Source organism: Podarcis tiliguerta (assembly GCF_965153285.1).
Source record: "Podarcis tiliguerta genome assembly, chromosome: 12".
Classification (NCBI taxonomy): Eukaryota; Metazoa; Chordata; class Lepidosauria; order Squamata; family Lacertidae; genus Podarcis; species Podarcis tiliguerta.
Window position 1 is genome coordinate 39,848,078 of NC_139545.1, and position 22,752 is coordinate 39,870,829.

Below are 22,752 nucleotides of genomic sequence, written 5' to 3' on the forward strand. Positions count from 1 at the left end.
CAATCCTGCCAGAACCAACAGGTTTATATTTTCAGCTTGGGAGTTCCCTCTTCGGTCATGCACAGGAGTGGGAATAACCAAAGAACTTTCCATTTCAAAAACAACCAAAGAGTCTCAGTTGATGATAGCACAGTCTAGTTTAGACTATTTGATTAGATTTTTTGCTAATTTAAGGTGCTGATATCACATAGTTAGCTTACTGGGGGTTTTTTTTCCATTCAAGGAAGAGGCATGTAACATTCGATTGAGAACCACCCAGAGTGGCTGGGGAAACACAGCCAGATGGGCGGGGTATAAATAATGAATTATTATTATTACTATTATTATTATTATTATTATTATTATTATTATTATTATTATTATGTTTCCGAGCACGATTCAAAGTGTTGGTGCTGACCTTTAAAGCCCTAAACGGCCTTGGTCCAGTATATCTGAAGGAGCGTCTCCACCCCCATTGTTCTACCTGGACACTGAGGTCCAGCACTGAGGGCCTTCTGGCAGTTCCCTCACTGCGAGAAGCCAAGTTACAGGGAACCAGGCAGAGGGCCTTCTCGGTAGTGGTGCCCTCCCTGTGGAACGCCCTCCCACCAGATATCAAAGAGAAAAACAACTACCAGACGTTTAGAAGACATCTGAAGGCAGCCCTGCTTAGGGAAGCTTTTAATGTTTGGTGTATTGCAGTGTTTTAGTATTTTTTTGGAAGCCGCCCAAAGTGGCTGGGGAAGCCCAGCCAGATGGGCGGGGTATAAATAATAAATTATTATTATTATTATTATTATACATAGAGATTACATACCCTTTACCAGAACCGGGGGATGTTGCTCCAGTTCTTTTCTTGCCTTCAGGAGGGGTCAGTTTCATTTCCTTTTCATCCTTGGTTTCTTTCTTTGCTTTGCCCCTAAATATTTAATTTTTGTTTGTTAATATGACATTCAACTTTATTGTGAATACACCATAAATGTGTGTGTACATTTATATCTAAAAAATTTATTTGATCAATCAGATAGATTTAAATTGCTTAATGCCACCAAAAAGGCCAAAAGATAACCTGTTTTTAAGGATATAATACTCCCTGACTCAGGATGTCTTTACAAATTAGCAAGAAGGGCTGCTGAATTTTAAAATGTTGCCCACAATTTAATGCACATTTAAATGTGCACTGAGTCTAATGATTTCAATGGACCTGATCACACTTAATTCTTTATTGGCCCATGGTCATGCTATTTAGCATGAAAACACTCAGTTGCACTTTTTCTTCTTTTTTTCCAGCAGTTTTCACAACAATGCAGGCCATATATACCATATTTTTCGTTCTATAAGACACACCAGACCACAAGACGCACCTAGTTTTTGGAGGAGGAAAACAAGAAAAAAAAATTCTGAATCTCAGAAGCCAGAACAGCAAGAGGGATCGCTGCGCAGTGAAACCAGCAATCCCTCTTGCTGTTCTGGCTTCTGTGATAGCTGCGCAGCCTGCATTCGCTCCATAAGACGCACACACATTTCCCCTTACTTTTTAGAAGGGAAATAGTGAGTCTTATAGAGCAAAAAATATGGTGTTGTCTTCTCTTGGAAATTTTTTAACCAATGACCTGCTCTTGTATTACACTTGTTAAGAAAAATACAAAACATTGCCCAATTAGAAAAACCAATTAGTTTTTAAAACCTCAAAATTCTTTAAAGCCCGCCCCCCCCATTAATACAAATGCAGTGTGAGGGTGGGGCAAGAACTTAAATAAAGATTTGGACATCAAGGAGAGAGTGCAGTCCACAAACCTACTGAACTATTGGGAACCTGCAGATACGGACAATAACAGCATCCAGCAATGAGCCTAAGACGTTCTGTTCTGACCATGACTTGGTTTGGCCTTGGTAGCTGGGCCATTTGTGTGTGTGTGTGTGTGTGTGTGTGTACACACACACTATCACAGCAGGGTTGAAAATCACACACATGGGCAATCACAGTAAACCTCCGGGAATAAAACATGTTTTTTAAAAAATAAAAGCAAAACAAAAATGTAAGACTATTTAATACTACGTACAGCATTTTTCTTCTAGCTGGGCAAGTGAGAGAAGTCTCCCTGTGCCAGTACTACTGACCACAGAAGCAAGCTGATTGTACTGAATCATTTGGAAGCAGAACAAGAAAATTCTGAGAAAAGGACCACAGATACTGCATTACTGGGGAGTACCGGTAGTATTTCCTTAAAATACTAAAATATTTCCTTAATATATATTTATCTCCTTATATATATGGGTGTTGCCCAGATCTTTTAAAAATAATACTTGAACTTTTGGGGGGAGGGTTAAAACCACATAGTGCTAATTGTTTCTTTTAAACCATTAATTTTAATTGGCAATATCTGTCAAAAGAATTACATACTCTCGGGAGCCAGGCATGCTCTTCCACTTAAGAGATGGTTCTAATTTCTTGCTCTCAGTAGGCTTGGTTTTTACATGAGGACTCTTAGGCTTCTCATATACATTCTTTTCTGCATAGTCGTAAAACTTTTGGGCTTGGCCATAATCATCTGCCTCAACCGCTTCCATATGTTGATAATGTTTTTCATACTTTGGTTCATCAAAAAAAGTATACTTCTAATAAGAGATGAAAATATTTGAGGGGAGGGGGGAGAACATCACATTTCCACATGAATAAAACATGCTGAAAAATTTGCAAGCTAAAGGAAATCTAGGAAGATTGGTTTTATAGGGGTTTTTTTTCTGTTGGCATATGAAAAATTCCAGCATTCCTCCCGGTTTACAAAAGGGGGAAAAAAATACAACCTCCCTATTAATCAACACAAGATTAAAAATTAAAAATTTAACATTTTTAAAAAGAAAAGATTATGATTGGCAAAATCTCAAAATGGCAACATCCCAAAATGGATCTAATATTGACTTACTAAATAAGCTTGTGATACAAATATCACAAGTTATTAAGGATCTACGTAGATTAATATCCAGTTTTACAATGCAAAGTGGCTCACGTGAGGAAAATATAAGGGATACATTCAAAACAATACACTTGAAACAAAGCAAAACAAAAACAGCAGAGGATTCAGCTGGAGCAGTAGCCTAATGCAGCTGGTGTCAGAGAACTGCCTTGCAAGGTCCTTGAGAACACTGACAATTTTTCCTCCTAGTGAACAAGCCTAGGAGGCATGGGAAATTTACCAAATGCAACTCGGAAGAAACGTTACTGAAAGGTTTAAAAGAAATTAAATTCTTAAGGACATTAACTATGAAACAATCTATATTGAATTGCCATCGCAATAAACATTGAAAAATGTAAAGAAAGTGGAAAACCTCTAGTAAAGAAAGCTCGCACATGTTTTATATTGCATATTTTGTGATCTATGCTGTAGGGTCTATCGATGAAAGGCGGTTTATCGATGATGATATTATTACAGTTGCACCTCAGCTCCCGACAATAGAAAACCGGAAATGACTGTTCTGGTTTTCGAACGTTTTTTGGGATGCTGAACATCTGGCGTGGCTTCTGCTATTGTTTCCAGTCATGAACCAATCGGAAGCCGCACCTTGGTCTCCAAACGTTTCAAAAGTTGAATGGACTTCCGGAACGGATTCTGTTCGACTTCCGAGGTATTATTATTCCTAATACACTTGTACTAAAAACACAACTGGACCTAGCAAGTTACGAGTCTCCATATAGGGGAGGCACTTTACACCGTATTTGATTACAACACCCCCCTCTGTAGCCTATACTAGATTTGGGAAGTGTTTGGCCTTCCTGATGTTGGTCAGCCCCCATCAGCCTCAGGTAGCATGGCCAATGGTCAGGTTTGATGTAGTTCAACATCTGGAAGATCACCGCTTACACCAGGCATAGGCAAACTTGGCCCTCCACATGTTTTGGGGCTACAACTCCCATCATTCCTAGCTAACAGGACCGGTTGTCAGGGATGATGGGAGTTGTAGTCCCAAAACATCTGGAGGGCCGAGTTTGCCTGTGCCTGGCCTGCACAATAGTTGCACTTGGATGATCATACATTGGCTTAATAAGTAAAAAGATCACAATAAACCACAACAATCAGCAACAGCAGCCTTTTCACAGCACGCCTTTCAGGACACAAATCTTCCCAAGACTGTTTGCAAGTAGCATTAAACTACTTTTTTAAAAAAGTACCCACAATAAGCATTAATAATATATTTAATGTATATAAACAAGTCTTGTGCTCACAGCCCTTTCCCTCCTCACTTCTCAGCATGCTTCACTTATCCTAGGATGTCTTCAATTAGCAATAATCTCCCATCACATCAGAAACCAAGTTCAGGGGGGAAAGCCAGAATTTTAAACCATATTTTGAAGTTGGTTTAGGAACCTGGCTTGTTCCAAACTTGGTGATGATATTCTCCCAGCTTGAATGTAACGGGAAACTAAGTTTAACTGAAGGCTTCCTAGTTTAACTTCGGCACAGCAAGAAAGATGGGAAGTGGCGGCATCTTCACAAACGAGGTAGTGAGAACTCTGTAAAATGCAGTGACTGAGGACTAAGTAAAATGTGATGTGAGACACATGTGCTACCATATCTACCGACAGCCAAATGGTTTCCTCTCCATGTTGACTACTTCTGGGGAGTCTTCCGATATTGGCAAAAGTAACCATGTTTCCTGGCACTGGAGAACTAATTAAATAATAATAATAATTCTGAGAATCTATAAAATACTCTGCCTGTATTTAGTTTTCAAACCTTTTCCCTCCAATACTACATTATACTATTTATTGTGTTTTATTGGATTTCCTATCCCATCTAATATGCCATTATATATCTGTAAGGAGATGCATTTCCTAATGTTGAGTTACTGGGCTGCATGGACCTGCCTTCCTGGAAAATGACCTTGTCTGGGAATTGAATCCACGATCTTTCCCTCAGAGTCTAAGTAAAAAACATGAATTTACAATAACAATAACAATCTTTTGCATGGATTTTGACTACTGAGCAGACAGGCACTACTGTAGTCTCTATTTTTTAAAATTAAAAACAGAAAAAGAAAATATGTAGACATACAGAAATTTAGATTCTAACATGTGACATAAAAGAAAAAAGAGAATACAAAGAAAAAATGGAGAAAAATAAACCAGGTATATTATCCATCTCTTGCAGTGACAACTACAAAAAACCAAGAAAAGATCTGCCAATAAAGTAAGGGAGGGGACAGATTTTAATTACTGGCTTCCTCTTATTATATTTTTCTTCCCTTTTTGTGTGCAGAAGTGCTATTTTACAATAAAAATTTGTGTGTGAGGGGGTTCTTTTCAAGAAAAAAATTAAAGCACCTCCCACCTCTGCCAGTATAGAAACCAACACTGAGACAATAAAGAGAACCTATTCTAGGGTCAATAAACATGCTATTAATTACTCATATTCCATCCACATTCATCAGAATGCAATATAGGTAGAACCTGAACACAGGAAGTTCTTAGGTAAAGACACATTTATAAACCACAAAAGCACATCCACCCATCCACATCTGCAACTGTGTTTCATTGTTCCCAAAAGCCACAAATCAGATATGAATAAATATGGGGTGACAATATACAAAACACAGAAATACACCAGCTGATAATTATGCTTCCTCAAAGGAGGACTAGTGGAAAACGATGGATGGCTCTTGTGCCTTGCTTATGGTAGCCTTATGCTTTCTGGGGATTTGTTAATTTCAGTTAGGTCTAATTTCCCCCTTTTTACATGGAGGTAATCTAAAGTTTTTTCACTGCAATTTCATTTATGTTTAACGTACAACACTTTTATTTTGTTAATAACATCTCATCTTTTTCACTTTGTTTTATATATTAGTATATTTTATATTAGTATATTAGTATATTAGTATATTTAACCTGTGAGGACTGAAACATACTGTTTCAAAAGAAACTCAGTAAGCAGGCATGTTGGAAGAAGGCATAGACAACACACCATCAAGAAAATTTGCTTCTGTTTGCATTATTCATTATTGTTCTTCTCACATAGAAAGAAGTGATCTCTTGTTATCCATTGACTTTATCTGTGCTCTTTAATTAAAGCCTGAGGATATCAAGCTGTCCAACAGTAAAACTCGTTTACTGAAAACATTTAAAGCACTTTTTCAGCAGATGCACACACATGGCTATTTGCTGTATAAAATCCAGATTTAAGAAATAAAATGTTGCACTACAAAAAGCACTTGTATAAAAGGCATTAAGAGTTCCTGTGAAATGCTTAATATGCCCAAAAGAAACCATACAACCCAGGACATAAGTGGCAGCATAGCAGGGTGGCAAACTATCCTTTCCTGAGTGTACAAAAATGAGACAGAAATAAGTTTATCATGTACTGTAAAATCAAGATAGTGAGGCTGCAATCCTAATCTCACGTATCCAGGATAAAGCCCAACTGAATTGAATGGGGCATATTTTTTAATATACATATTTAGGATCGCAGGCACAGATGGCTTTGCAATTGACCGTTAGCTACTTCATTAACTTTGTCTCTAAGTTGCCACAAGAGTCTTTGTCGGTTCTGCTGCAAAACAGGGCTACTGCGCCTCTGGAAATTCATTAACTTTGAAAAGGAACACACAGGGAAAGTGTTTAATTTGTAAATAACTGTTGATGTCCGAGATACGCTACGCATATTTCTGCATTGGTGGATGACAAAACAGAATGAATACTTGTGCAAAATAAAGCAATTGCAGCAAAATGGAAAATACTGGATGGATGAGAAAATTAATGTCAGAGTGGACTGAGGCATGCTTGTACATCCTTATCAACAAGTAGGATTATTTTGGAAATATCCAGCCATTTTTGAGCTGCTCTTGTTTGCAATTAATGTGTTCGATTACAATAATTAATTTCATTTCCAGTCAGATCCCTTGTCATCTTTTCCCCTTGGAAATGAAGCAAGAGACCCACTGAATGGTTACATTATATTTTTGCTCTGGTTTCTGCGAGTTTTATTTGCTCAGCCAGGGGAGGTGTAGCCTGATGATAACCCTGCACTTTCTTTTTTCAAGTTTGTGCAGGGTTGAAGTCAAAGGTGTCCTTACACCTGTAAGAGACAGGCATAATGTGCTCATGGAAGACCTACTTTAACCTTGTCCTAGGGGTCCCAATGGGATGCGGGTGGCGCTGTGGTCTAAACCACTGAGCCTAGGGCTTGCCGATCAGAAGGTCAGTGGTTCAAATCCCCACGACGGGGTGAGCTCCCATTGTTCGGTCCCTGCTCCTGCCAACCTAGCAGTTCGAAAGCACATCAAAGTGCAAGTAGATAAATAGGTACTCTGGTTCGCCAGAAGCGGCTTAGTCATGCTGGCCACATGACCCAGAAGCTGTCTGTGGACAAACGCCGGCTCCCTCAGCTAATAAAGCGAGATGGGCACCGCAACCCCAGAGTCGTCTGCGACTAGACCTAATGATCAGGGGTACCTTACCTTTAGGGGTCCCAGTTTGGCCCACAAGACTGTTTTCTCTAAGCCACACCCACCTGCCTCACAAATGATATCAGGGGGGCAAAGGAACTATCAGAAGCATTCTAGTGGGCACCTGGTTGTTCCTCTGCAAGCAGGGCCAAATACATGTCTTGCAAGATTTATTCCAATCAAATCTTTGGTTAAGTATGGGAGCCCTTCGGTTTTCATGCATTTCAAAACTGAATGATGCGGCTGGGGGCAGGGACAGAGAGAGAACCTCAGTACTCTAAGGTTCTACAGTCATACTTTCCAGTCATGCCCCCTTATTACAGTTCCTATTTCTTGCAGAGGGCAAAGGAGGCATCAAAATTTAGTTTTCCCCGTCCTCCCAAGACTGCACAGTGCAGTATACCAGTTTGTTCCTTAGAGTACTCTTGTACACTTAAGGCACAACGTAGGAGAGGCAATCTGAATGCACGAACAAATCACACTCACTGGATCAACTCGGATTAGTCTGATGCATATGTAACTGGGCAAACAGCTGCAGTTTTTAACTTCAGGATCAATAAATCTTGAAACGGAGTCCTCCCAGCACTCAGAAAGGTAATAGATATTATCCAGAGCATGGAAAGTTTCAGACTAAGAGAATCTACAGCACAGAAGATGAGATTTTTAAGACTCCAAAAGGTCTCTCTTCTTCCTGTTCCTCTTAAATTGCCTGAAATGTGCAAACAGGAGGCAGTTTTCTTACCATAAGCTGTAAAGCAAAATTATTCCAGACCTCACATGGTGGAGTGACTCTCTGTACTTCTGGTCGACACCATATATAACTCTTAAATGTGTTGGGCTTCAACAATAAACAGCTCTTTCCCACTGTAATACTATCTTCTTCTTAATTTTTTTTTTAAATGTTCGATAGGAATTTAAAGCAGACCTAGCAGAAGCATTAGCTTCTCTGTCTTTTCTCACCAGTAATCCAAGCACCAGCCTCCCAGTGCCTGAAAGTATAAAGGCTAGTGTTTCTGGATATATCTATAGCACACACATATATTCCATTTATACCAGGTTAACAGTCTGCAAAGAATCCCGAGAGTTAATTCTAATTTTGCAATACTGATGAGAATCCCCAGCATCTCCTCAAACACCTACAGCTTCCTGAAGAGAAAGCATAACTTTTGAATTACTTTTAAGTTCGCACTGTGGATGTACCGAGAACCTGGGTCTCTGTTCTGGAAAAAGAGAAGATGGGACTCTAGTTTTGAGTTTTTTAAAATATATAGCTCTAATGAAAGCAAACAGGATTGCCAGTTGCTTACCAAACATTCAGCGTATGCTAGATTTGGCAGAGTATTTAGCAGAATATTTCTTATCTTACAAAAACTGTCAAGTGCTACTGGAAAGCCAAGGCAATTCTGAATGAATTATCTAGGCAACAGGTTGTATCCTGCATTTTCTTTACTTTAAAAATACCCCTGGATTGTATTTGGGAGCTCCCAGTTTAATAAGGAAACAATATTGTCTCTGGTAAAACGGAGAGTCCAAATCTTAAACTTCTCCTCAGATTAAATATTGAAAAATACAGTTTTCAGGAACTAAGTGTCAATTTAAATAGGCTGTATATTTAAAGCAAATTTGCGGTTTTCATATCCTGCCATAAACCACTGAGTACAATGTTTCAGGATTCTTTAATATGTATCTGTTTACTGCAGCCTTGTGCTGCACTGAATGATGTCCCCAAATACAGCAGCAGCTTTTAGGGGGGGGGTGGAACTATGGAGGGAATGACAGCTAGGAACTCTGTGTTCATGAGCATAACACCCTGTTGAAGCTGGCCATTTTAAAAAATAAAACCTTAAAATGGCCGTGTGTCCCCCCCCCCCCGCCAAACCGCAATCACTGAAAACCTGAAGACAGTTGTCTGCTATAAGAACTATGTGACACTGTTAATTATAACCACTGTGTGAATTTTACTCTAAGGAATAAAATGTGTTTCTTATCCAGAGTAGCCAGGAATACTTGGATTTTAGAACTACTTAGCACGGAGGTAACACATGCTGTGTGAGCTGGAAACACCCCGACTGTGTCTGACGTTTAAACCAAAGACAATTCTTGTAAAAGGAGAAATATTCCTTTTATTCAAATCATAAGGGGCAAAGCTAAAAAGAGGAATGGTTTTGATCACTGAATGCACTGTCAAAGACAGTTGACCTTTTTCATTAAAATACGATATTTTCCTGCTTTAAGAATTGGAGGTCTGCTCAAAGAGAAACCATGTGTAGGACTCTAAAGGAAGAGCAGCAGCTATTTGCCAACTGCTGCAATCCTAGGCAAGCCATGGAAATAAGTTGATATAGCTTCCAAAGAAATGTGCTTAGGACCTGGGTGAAAAGTCCAGAACCAATGCAATGTATATTGGCAGAAGTCCAGGCTTACAAAAGAGAGACCCCCTTCAACAACTTGTTTATCTGACCTACACATGCACACACTGCCTTTGTCGATTTAGGGGAAACTGGTGGAAGAGAAGCCACCATCAGTGGAGACCGAGACATGTCCACCGAGTGTCCCTGCTGACACTTGTCCCTGTCTTGCTCTATCTGGAGCTCTGGGGGAGTAGGTTCAGCCTCTCCCCAGCCAGCCTTGCGTGTGCCTGTGAGTTAGGTGTCCCATGTGGCACGAACCAAGCTGGTGAAAGGCTGCTTGGCCTCTCTTGGAGCAACAGCTCCCCACTCACCCCAGCCCCCTTCCTTCCATGAGCAGCAAAGGCCCCCAATGCTTGGAGCCAGACACCTCATTTGCCACTTCTTGCTTCCTGGCCTGGGGTGGCCCCCAAAGGTGAGAGACCCCCCCCAAGGTGTGGAAGTCAGGGAGAGGGGAGTGGCAGTGCAGACTCGAAGGCAAAAACTGTAGACCTGGCAACATCTTTAGGAAGACTTGCAGTGAGAGGCAGGCAAAGTTTCTGCCCAAAACTGCCCTGTGAGAAGAGTCTTTTTCTTAACTTGGTATTCTTTATTTTGCTTTATTATTATTATTTTTAAAGGAATTAAATGTAACTTGTAGGCTGCTTTAGAAAGACTTGTCTTCTGAAATATGGGATGTAAATAATTGTAACAAGGATAATAAAACATTTTTTAGTGCATCAGATCCCAGCAATTTTTTCCAATAAGCCACAATAAGCCTTTGACCAGGGGTCAGTAAACTTTTTCAGAAGGGGCCGGATCCACTGTCCCTCAGACCTTGTGGGGGGCCAAACTTTTTTTGGGGTGTGTGTGAACAAATTCCTATGCCCCACAAATAACCCAGAGATGCATTTTAAATAAAAACATTCTACGCATGTAAAAACACGCTGATTCCCGGACCATCTGCAGGATGGATTTAGAAGGCAATTGGGCCGGATCCAGCCCCCAGGCCTTAGTTTGCCTACCCATGCCTTTGACTAAGGCTAAGTATATTCAATCTAAAGAGCTCTTTTCCTGCTCTCACCTTCTTTAGTTGGAAGTCAAGGGACTGTATTACACACTTAGGTAACAATTACTTTTTAGAATTGTTTGCATAACTTGCAGTTCTACTATTTTGAACACTGTGCTTTTATCCTACGCTTTTGGAAACTCAGATTTCATTCATAATGCAAAATAAAACCAGCTCAATTCTGCAAAAAGGTATATAGAAACAGATAAGTCACTAAGACTTCGATCCTATACCCATGTACCTTGAAGCAAACCCCAATGAACAACTATGAAATATATGATTGTATGGTAAAACTCATTTCCATATCCCTGTAAGCCAATCATTTCTAATACTTTGTGTTTCTGTGTATGTGCCGCTACCACTTCGGGGTGTTGCTGCTGCTGTTGTTTTACAATCAATGCATAAATTTTATGGAAAAATAAATAAATACCATCCTAAACATAAAAACAATTCAGCTGTTTATCTCTGCAAACTGTTACGACAGGTTATTGGGGAGTAAGTCTGAAATGAATACCTGTTTAGCCATGTTTTCTACAAATGTTGCTGATCTTTCCCTTAAAAACGTGACAAGATCTTTGTATATGTCACTCATTCTCTCGTAATTGATTTCATTCTTCTCTTTTTCCTTTCCCTGTAAAAAAAGGAGTAGTTTACAGTCTTGCATAATCTCACAACCAAAATGTTTCAGTCATCAGAATCATAGCCTTACAGTGAAATCCTATGTATATCTGAGACGTAAGCTCTGTTGAGTTCAACAGGACTCCCTAATATAGGTGCTCAGGACTCTAGTCCTTGCCTTGAAATAATTCAGTGTGGTTCAGTCCACTCTGCCTTGAAATTGCTCATGAGGCTGAAGGTGAGTGCAAGTTGCTCAACACAACACTCAGTGCAACCTTAGTCCACTCTTTTCTCTCATTTGCTACAGTTTATCTCAGCAGTATCATTCATTCATTCATTCATTCCAACAACTATTTCTGAGAGTTTACATGTATCTTCTTGATAAATCATTACTGTAATCAGAGAGCAATTTGTTTTCTAATTTATAAACTGAGGTATAAAAAGCGTAACATTAAGAACAACAAAAATGTAAAGCATGTAGGAGGTGAAATAAGCATTAAAACATCTGTGTGCTGAGCTAATTTGGTATTTGAAAGCCTCCCTAATTTTAAAAAATGTGGAAATTACTCATGTTGGATAGCATGACGTGGATCTTTAAACACGGGGGAGCATTAGTTTGACATACACATTCTCAACTGTTTGGAAATATAAGGCTAAATAGATGAGTCACTGAGCACTTTCTTTGGTACAGTCCCTTTTCAACCTGTGTAAAGGGTTAAGCAGAAGTAAAGGTAAAGGTAAAAGGACCCCTGACCATTAGGTCCAGTCGTGACCGACTCTGGGGTTGCGGCGCTCATCTCGCTTTATTGGCCGAGAGAGCCAGTGGACAGCTTCCGGGTCATGTGGCCAGCATGACTAAGCCGCTTCTGGCGAACCAGAGCAGCGCACGGAAACGCCATTTACCTTCCCCCCAGAGCGGTACCTATTTATCTGCTTGCACTTTGACGTGCTTTCAAACTGCTAGGTTGGCAGGAGCAGGGACCGAGCAACAGGAGCTCACCCCGTTGCAGGGATTCGAACCACCGACCTTCTGATCGGCAAGTCCTAGGCTCTGTGGTTTAACCAACAGCGCCACCTGCTAAGCAGAAGTACTAGCATCTAAAGCAGGGTTTCTCGATCTTTTTAAAATCTATGCCCCCCACTTTAGCTAACATAAAAATCCCAAGTCCCCTGCCTTCAAACATGGCTCTCCTAATTATTTTATTGAAATGTTGTGACTTTTTTTTTTACTTATATTGTACATATTTTTTGGAAACATTCCACCTCTCCCAAGTTTGTCACATGCCCCCTGGTTGAGAAACACTGATCTAGGTTAACTGACCTGTTTCCATGTTTGGTTCAGAACTCGCTGCTCATAGACAAATGCAACTTATCTGAAGTTTTGGCATGTTCTTAACTATAAATGTCATCAAGGTTTACTCTTGAATATAAGTATTACTTACTCCATTTAAAAATACTCCTGCCGTGCTGCAAGTGACGTACATAAGATCTGTGTCAACTGGTTTAATGGCCAAATAGCAAATTTCACCATGGACTTGTCTCCAAGGTGGGGCACGGCATCCATTTGAAAATTCATAGTCTGTAATCAAACAACAGCAATGTTTGGCCCAAAGCTGTGATGTATATGACTAGCATAGAGGCATGAAATCATTTTATTAAAATAGTAAATATTGTTAGTATTAATACAAATGAAGAGTGAAATCCTGAGATATTTCATCAGTCACTTTGGAGCCCCTAAAGAAGGACATGAGGGCAAAGGCAGAGTGAAATTTCTGCTGAATGGATGCTGATAAGCCATCCGATAACGTAGGTGCTAATACACTAGCCTATATTTTCAATCACTGTGCAATTACAAAAACAAGATATGGATAAAAAGTGGAGTTTGGACCTGATGTATATTCCAGTGATTCAAGGACTGCATCTTCTTTTGCTCCCGAGAAACGTTTAAGGAGTTCTATTTCATTTTTCACAACAGCTGGAGTTAACCTCACTTCTCTGTAATTAGAATAAATGAGTTATATTCTAATTGTCAAGCAGATATTTATAGTATTAATGGGGAAGAAAGGAATGTTGGGTCTTTCTTAAACCAAGGCTTCCAAATGGACACTTGATATACCAAACAAGGCCATTCAGATGATGCAACCAGGTCACTAGCGACTGTGCTGTTGTTCTTAAATTTAATCACATTTTTCTCAGAAAGGGCAAATCTGGATTTAATGAAAAGTTTGAAATTGTATAGTGGCCTTGGGCACTATATACTGCTCTCTCAGTTCTGTGGATCTCTACTGCTGGCATTCAGAGTCATATTGTTCCTCAAACTGTAGGTAATATATAACCAGCATTAGTAGCCATTGATAGCCTAATCATACATGAATTTGTCAAATCCCTTTCTAAAGCTGTCCAAGGCCCTACTATATCATGTGGGAGTGGATTCAGTTGTTTAGAAATAATTCATTTTGTCTGTCCTGAACTTATCTTAAGATCATATTGCACATATTTGTACTGCAAGATTATAGAAAACATTAAAGATATTTTCATACCTTTAATTTTTGCAAACCTGAAAAAATCCCTTTCAAATCACTTGGGTTTCAAATTAATAAAGCTAAGTGTAAAACCTTCTTTGCTAAAACCAGTGGTTTTTTTCTGAGGGTACACAAGGGAACGCAGTACCGGCACCCCCCTCCCCCCATGTTAAAAGTGTGGCACTTACTGTAACATCTTACATAAAGTAAGCCTGCATGAGAGGCTTAGGTTTTGGCATGATAAAGTGGAATACATATATATAACGAATACTATCTGAAATACACTCACTGTGAAATCTGTTTTAAAGAGCTGTTAAGTAGTTGCATATCCAGTTGCTGGAGAAGTAAGGAAATCTTCATTTTCATTTCATTATCAGAAGCCTCTTCTTTTTTCATTTTGTCTAGTAAACGAAGCATGGACATATCCTCTCCTTCAATTGTCCCATAACCGGGGCCAAGAATTTTCACAATGGGATCTCTATTGGCTGTAAAGAATTCATAGTAGTGTAAGAAATTCAGATAAACATCACACCAGGAAGTTAACAGCTGAAGTTCACATGAAATAACTTTGCATGAATAGCACAGGGTAATGTTTTAAATAGGCCTAAAGGTTACTCAATTTTAACATAGTTTCTGACTTTACACAAAGATAACAATGTGATTCCCCTCACAGTTAGTCCTTGTCATACTTTATATTCTTTTTAAGGCAAGAAAAGGGCAAAACATGGATGGGGTCAAAAAAGCTGCATCCCTGTATGGCTGAGAAGCTTCCAGTTGGGTGGGCAAATAAGTCTTGAATACCTTCAAGGCATGCACGAGTTTCTTTTAGGCATTTTTCTCCAGCGACACGTAGCAAACGAGACAGTTGCGCAAAACTGCGAACGCTGATAGTTGATCCTTTGAGCAGGAGCAGCGGCTGCCCATCTTTGTCTAATTCTTGAGACTTAGCTGTTTTTTCACTGGTAGAATAAAACAACAACTTAATATGCAAGAATTCACAACAACTGGATTTATTTTTTTAACAGACCACACCTACGAAAACAATTTTATAATAAAGCATACATAGCATTGGGGAAAATTGCAAGAAAGACCTAAAGTTGTAATATGAACAATGGGGAAAAGTGACATTGAAAAAATTTAAACTTATGTCCACCCCAGTTCATGTAGGTTGAAGGTGGGCTTCCTATATGCTAGCACATGCTCTTCTCCTTCCAGTCTATGATAATATTTCCAGAGACAACGTCAGCTTTAATCATATGCTTGTAACTCGCTGAGATGTTACAGGTATTCACTTAGCAGTTGTAATACAGCAATTGCTAGTAAAATACTCACCATTATGATTGCGGAGAAGGGGGAACATAAGAGAGGACTCATGTACTGACACTTGGAAGCACAATGTATCTGTGTCTGGCATATTATCTGAAGAGGGTTATATGGAGGCCTCCCAAGTACATGCTCTGTCCTCATCTCAGCAGTGTCTCAAATGCACAACAACACTTCACTTTTCCCATGGGAGTGAGACCAGGTTTCAGATCCCCACTTGGCCACTGGGTGACCTGGGGCCAGTCACTGCCTCTTGGCCTAACTAACCTATCTCACAAGGTTGTGGGGATTAAATGATGATGAGCAGAAAACTATATGTATGCCACCTTGAAATTCTTGGAGAAAAAGGTGGGCTATAAATGCAATAAATAAGTAAGATGCCTAGTCACTTATATCAGAGATGACAGAAGAGATTTGCTAGGGAATACCTTAAGGGCAAAGGTTAAATGTGCATCTTGCACCATTCTCCATCATCCCTGTTTCCTAGGAGGTGTGTGTTTTCCCTTTCCTAGAGGCCTTGTACATTCCAGTTGCCCTTTCCACAGAATGTACAATAATGGGAATGAAACCCATTCCCTGCATAATTTGGCTATTCCGGTCTGGGTTGCACCTCTTCTTCTTTCTGCCATAAAAGTCTACCAAGGAACTGTGGTTTACTGAGACATACAAGCCAGGCCACTGCATCTCCTGGATGTACTGTACAGAATACAAAATTTGCAAGAGTGATGCAAGTTGTTTAAAAAGAATGTAGTAGGAGTATTCAAGAGGCAGAGGGATTAAAACCTGCTTCTGACAATGCTTTCTACCCTTCTACAGTCATTCTTCTTCAGGACCTCTTTAATATGCATGCCTGGTCAGAGCATCAGTAAACACAGATACCTATGGGTACAACAGAGTCAAAGATAAGATTTATGTTCCATTGAATCAATGACAAAGTGCTTAACTTGGGTTGGAATTTCCCCTTTGCTATTACTACAAGAACTGGTGAGCTTTTGTCACTATGAATCTATGCACAGGCTTGTGAAATCTATTGAATTCCGGATGGTGTGAAAATGTAAGTTCAAAGTAATAGGAGGAGGACCCAAATGGGTGGAATGGGAAGTTACAAATCACAACATAATGTTTTCCATTCTGCCTACTTCCTACAACATCTATACACAGAAAACAAGAAATGTTGCTATGTTATAAAGGAGTGATAAAGAACAATAACCTTAATGGGCAGGTTTCACTTTTTATACTTACATTATTTCAGAAATGGTCATTGACCTTGGTCTTACCTGACTTCATAGCCTGACTCAAACATTGAAGGCTCTAGTTTTGTCTGCCATTCAAGTGGTTCCTTAAAGACAAAGGCAGCTTCTTGAGGATGTTTGTTGCTAAAGCTTTCCGTAAACTTAATGATTTCATTCAAAAGTGATTCATTCAGTGGTGTGATTTCCAACGTTCCTTTTCCAGAACCAGCAGCAGTCCACTGAGCTGCTCTTGTCAATGCTACTCCCATGACGTAGGCTCATTCCAGTGTCCTTTCCCTTCATGAAAGGAATATAGAAAACAAATACTTAACAATATATTTTGTATATAGAACGACACCAGGGTCCAATGAAGATAGATTTTGCTGTTGCAGCAAAAATGCAAGGTAAGGTGGCAAGTCTAAAGGCAGGAGGGACAAAGCCATGCCCATCTCCTGTCATGCAATCCTCTCAAAACTGCTTACTACTAGATTTTATAAATGCAGTAATCCCTAGTCCTGCAGAATCCCAGCACACTCTGTAAAGGGTATTGATAGCTGTACGAGAGAATTTTAGCCCGTACAGCTTTTCTCAGCTGCACATTTTACCTGGCTCAATTTCCTCTTCTCCATAGTTTTTAAACACACAGGTCTGCTCTCTTTTGCACCTAATGCACAGGATGCCATTACCACACAAAAGCAGTAAGGCTGGTTGACATGTCCCAGCTTTCGGGTGTAAAAATGGTGTCAGGAAGGAACATTGCCAAATCTGCAAAATGTCAGAGAAAACCCCGGATGTATGGCAATGCAATAGAAAAAGGAGTGGAAACAGCTCCAATACTTCCCCTATTTGGGGGGGGGGAGCAACTTTGCGGGTGTCAAGAATTTTACTTTTTGAAATATGGCAACCCAAGTTACTGAACTTCAGGTTGAGCTGGGAATTGAACGTGGGTCTTCCCATTCTAAAGCTTTTTTAAAAAAGGTAAGAAAACCCAGAACTTGTTATAGCAAAGTACAATCAAGCATTAAATTCAGCCATGGACTTGGGAACTGATAAAGTGGGCAAAATGTAAGTCACCACCACACAAAAAAACCATTTGTAGGGGGTTCCTTCTCCAAATTATCCAAAAACTTAATCTTCAACCGGTGAGTCAGGACCAACTGCTGGGTCACAACTGTTCGAAGGCTGGCTCATAACAAGCACACCACCCCGCCAGAATAAATAGCAAATCAAGTGTAATTAAGAAGTGGATCCCCAAACACATGTTGCATTGGGGCAAAAGCTCTCTCCTGGGTCTGAAAAGGCTGAAGACGACCACTGCTCTAAATACCAGCCAATCTCTTTAGGACAGTCAAGGATCAGCATTCAGAAAAGACGCTTTTTAAAGATATATATAAAACCGTAATGAGCAAGACAAGAGAGAGGACTAGTAACAACAAAATCACTAGCAGTAACCTAGAATTTCCTTCTCTACACCTGTTGCTTCATAGCACGATGCAGTTGCTGGCAATTTCATGGCTACGGTTTTCTGGTTTAGCTAAAAGGACAGGAGATGATGATGCGTGCAAGAGCCCAGTTGCGAGACGGGCGCCCCCTAAGCATCCCCCCACCCACCCAAACACACCCCCGTCATTGGCTGAGGAAAAGGGGGTGCTGAGCAGGCCCCCGCTTGGATACCTTCAGGAAGATGAGGAACAGCTATATAAATGCACACACACACAAGTATCTGTGGCCACACTGTCCCGGTTCTCCTTATCCCGGGCTGAGCTGGATCCGCGGAAGCCCCTCGGGGACAGCAGTCGGGTGACCTGGACCAGAAACAAGGCAGGGGCACCAAGCCCGAGGCTCCCTCGCCGCCCCTCGTTCCCGACCGGATTCTTCCTCCGCTACCCTCGCAGGTGCCACCGCCGCCGCCACCGGAGAACAAGCGCAGCGTGGTTGCCATGGAGACCGGAGGGACCAGAGCATTGCGGTTGCTAGGAGACTCCCGTAAACAAAGGCAGGCGCCTCCTTCACCGCCATTCGTCGGGGGGGGGGGGTTCCTTCTAACAGCACCGCCCTCCCGAAGGGGAGGGACGCATCTGTGGCAACGTGGGGGTCCCTTTCCTCGACTGGCTGCCCGAGACGTCAATCGTCTCGCCCACCACCCTCCTCGCCAACCACGCAGCGCGCGCGCGCACACACACACGCTGTACTGCAGGGAATCTCGAGGCCGTGTTTTATTTTTGTTTTGGGAGGGTGGCCGCCTTTTTTCTTCTTGCTGTTGTTAAATGACTGGGGATCATTCAGAAGCCCTTGCCGCAGGTCCTCCAAGATCTGCCAGGGCGTGCTTGATCTTTCTTTTGCCTAAATGACTGTGTAAGGATGAACACCTTAGCCAACACCTAAAATGCTTGCTTAAAAAGTCAATCATCACTGGTGGTTCGTTTTTGAATATATAATTTTATTCTCTTCAGCACCCCCTGCCAAAAAAGGTGAACATAATTACAAACCGAAATGGAACTATAAAAGTTACAGCAACAGCAACCATAAAATTAACTCACAAGTCCCAGTGTTTCAAAGATAGAAGGACAACAGCAGGGATATATTTCACCATGCATTGTCCCAAAAAGAATATTTGCCCTTTATAACATTTAAATGCTTTTTTACTATTCAGATTCAGGCTATTTATATTTGGGTGGGGAAAACATCAATGCATGTATTGTTCTTTTCAAGTATGCAAAAGCGACAGAGAAATTGGGATTAGACAAAATGGGATTTTGGGGATCGTCTCCAATACTGTTGTTATAGAGCTGTGAGGTTCAGTTTCACAGAATGAGGGATGTTTAAGCAAGTCAAGCTAAGTGAAGAAGCTTAGCCTGACATACTCTGTTTTGTTGGGGAAATGGGCCTTTGCATAAGTAAAGAGTTGATAGTGTGCAAATGATTTGTTGCGTCAGAAGCAAATGGACAGAGACCTTTCTGGATGGGGTTTCTTTATCCTTCCCTTGTCTGGATGTGATGTGATCAATGGGTCAGCCAGGCTGTCTTGAAAGGGCACAGAGACCTGACTTGCTCTGCATAAAAATCCAATGCTAGGGCATGGGAGGGATGGTTCTCCTAGAAAGCTAATGTGCTCAGCCTGTGTATGTGTGTAAATAAACATGATGTCATAAAAATACTACCAGTCTCATTTATCTTCATTCCAAGAGAACCAACACCAAGGTAAGTGCTGGGATTGCTGAAACTTCACACTGCTCAGGAGTGTGTAGCAAGGGGGAAACAACACAACAGAACAAACACATGATAGTGTAAGAGAAGCAATCTATTTACATATTGTGAGACTGATTACCTGTGTGAGCACAAAAAAACAAAAAGTAGCCATTAATAAAGCACAAAAACTTAATAAAAAAGACCAATTTGTATTGTGCATGATCTCTCTCTCATTTGGAGATTTAATACAGTATAGAGAAGGAATGAAAACCAAGTGGTAATAATAGAAAATTGCTTCTCTTCACTTTGAGTTGCTTAGACTTGGCAGGAAAGCTGCTCCAGAATCATACCTATCCAGTCTCTCAGCTGTTTGCATAATTTTGCCCATGTAATGTTTGCTGTGAGATGCAAATGGAAGATACAGACATTGTAGGAGACCAAGGGATTGTTTAGACCAATTTAGTGTAATAAGACCAGCGCAGGACCTTTTCACTACATTTATATGAAATTAAATTTATATTACCTTATGCCACTGGATACTCCCGCCAGGCATGAAACAATTTCTTATCTGCTTATACCTTTTACTACATTCTTTGTAGCGTCATGGAGGCTATGTTCTAATGGCTAAGCAATTTGTCATTATCTGCAGGCCTCAGGAAAAGGGTTTCCAATTTTCAAGAAATGCACTTTCCATCTAAAGAGCTTGAACTGTCTGCATAAGATCCATTACCTAATGAATGACTGAAATATCCCAATAGTTGTATACCAGGTGTATAAATGTAGATGCCTGAGTAATCTTCCAGTTTGGACTATATGTAACTTTGGTGCTATTAACAAAATTAAAAGTTCTTTAAAAGTATAACATTCAGTATCTTTCGAACCCTATTCAAAAAGATGTGGGGCCTAGGGGAATATCATGGCCTTTGATATTTTTAATCCACTCCTATATATTTTTTTTGCCAAAATCCTTGAATTTATTTAAAAGACCACCATATATGCTTAAAGGAGCCTCCCTTCCCACATTATTTCCAACAGACCCTATTACTCTTTTTACATATGTATTGAATGTGCACAGATGTTACATACCACCTGCTCAAAATCTTATAAATTAACTTCCCTCAGAGAAGCACTTAAATGGGTTTGTTTTTGTACCATATATCTGCCCAATCCTCCTCAGTTATTTCCATCTCCAAATCCTTCTCCAAGCTTAACATATGTTGTTTTCTTTTCTTTTTTAAAGTGCTTTGCAAAAAAACACTTGTTCAATTCTGAAACCAAACCCTTCAAATCTACTTAGCAGCCCCCAACAAGTGCTCAGACCTAGTCAAATATCTACTTGACTTCATTTTTACAAAGTGCTTCTTCACTGGCAGGCAGTGGGAAAATGAAGCTTGATATGTTTTACCATATATGATTATTTCTCATATATTCTAAATCGATTGATAATATATCAAAATGTATCTAACCCACATCTGTTCCAAAACTTGTAAAAATTCTTTCTTGAGAAATTCTGGACACCTACATAGATTTGCCCCTTATGCATATTTTGCTTATATCCACAAGCTGATGATATAAGCTTGTATCTTTTCTCTGCACGAGCAAACATAGCAAGAGTTGTTCTTTATTTCCCTCAAAATCCCTTCAGGGCTTGTCAGTATAAGTGTTCACCCAGACAAAATTTGCCTTGATATAGTCGGATGAATAATTGGCTTGCCAGTTCCCCCGTTTCCATCGGGTAAGGTAACCCTATCCCCTGATTTATGTCTGTTGTCCAGATTTTAAAATAGCCGGAGATAAGTATACAATAATCACAGCAGCACATTCATTTTGTTCTATAGCCAAGTTGTCAGTTCTTTTCTGTTCACTGCCTCAGCTGATCACCTTTCATTATCCATGGAGAAATATGCTATGAAAGACCATTGGCAAAACAGGGTGTATCATTTCAGGAGGTGAAATTTAATTTTTGCAAATTTCTTCAGGGAGGAGTCTAAAAATATGTTTTGGGTGTGAGGAATTTAAAACTGCTATTATTTTTGTGATTGGACAACATTTAGCTTGGTAAATCTACGTTTGGTTAAAAAGCACATTAACTACTCTCAGAAAACCAAAGAATTTTAATTTTAGCTTCTGAACATGTCAGGTAATACTAAATAACACTAAACAACAACAACAAAATTTCAAGTACTTTGCAATCATTTTTTATGGTTTCCAAGCAATTTTACACACATTTTACTTACCAAGCAAAACAAAATTATATTAATTTAACCGAAATATCTTTTGAATTCCTAAGTCATGTTACAACTTTTTAGCACCCTTCATTTTTTAAAGTTGAAACATTCTATATTATTGTTGATTATGATTATGATTATGATTATTTAGTATTATTTAGTATTATCTGACATTTTCAGAAGGTAAAATTTGAATTCTTTGGTTTTCCGAGAGTAGTTTATGTGCTTTTTAACCAAATATGCCTTAATACGACAATAAATCAGTCAGCCTCTAAAGTGCCACAGTGCTTTTTCTAATGAAATCTGTTATACTACTCACTATGCTCTGAAGATGACATGGTTATTGGCATTTAATTTACCAGTATATAGGGCATGGCTGAATTCACAGGAATGCTAGACTTAACATTATTAAAAAGTGAAGAGAAGGCAGCTCTTTTCCCTACTAGGTTAAAAAATATCAATTAGCATCATGGGGCTTATGTAAACAACTTCTTGCTGGCTCATAATCTGTTTATGAGTCAAGTTGTGCTTGGAGGCTCTTAACTTAGAACCAGAGGCAAGTTTGTATATTTTTCTTTGAGGCATCCAGGCAGTGGAACACCACAAGTTATAACCTGTTTTTAAAACAGCTCGCATGGAGCCATAAACCTCAGATGTTGCAGGTCAACTGGTGTGGTCCACTGACTTCAGTCTGCGCAGATCTTCACAGCCCTACAGTCACTGCACAAGTCATGCTCTTTCAGTCAAAATTCCCCCACACCTGGC

The 22,752-nt window shown here is 39.9% G+C and overlaps 1 protein-coding gene across 1 annotated transcript in view; it reads right to left on the reverse strand.

Annotated features, from left to right (window-relative positions):
- ODAD2 (outer dynein arm docking complex subunit 2) overlaps nt 1–18,752 on the reverse strand; it is a 161,933-nt gene extending 143,181 nt beyond the window's left edge. Inside the window, exons 1-9 of the mRNA XM_083407204.1 lie at nt 18,245–18,752; nt 16,616–16,867; nt 14,817–14,974; nt 14,305–14,500; nt 13,382–13,488; nt 12,936–13,072; nt 11,390–11,506; nt 2,384–2,598; nt 797–898 (exon numbers count right to left, since the gene is read on the reverse strand). Coding sequence (XP_083263330.1) covers nt 797–898; nt 2,384–2,598; nt 11,390–11,506; nt 12,936–13,072; nt 13,382–13,488; nt 14,305–14,500; nt 14,817–14,974; nt 16,616–16,839 — 1,256 coding nt within the window. The 5' untranslated portion in view covers nt 16,840–16,867; nt 18,245–18,752. The remainder of the gene's footprint in view (nt 1–796; nt 899–2,383; nt 2,599–11,389; nt 11,507–12,935; nt 13,073–13,381; nt 13,489–14,304; nt 14,501–14,816; nt 14,975–16,615; nt 16,868–18,244) is intronic.
- Between the last annotated feature and the right edge of the window lie 4,000 nt (nt 18,753–22,752).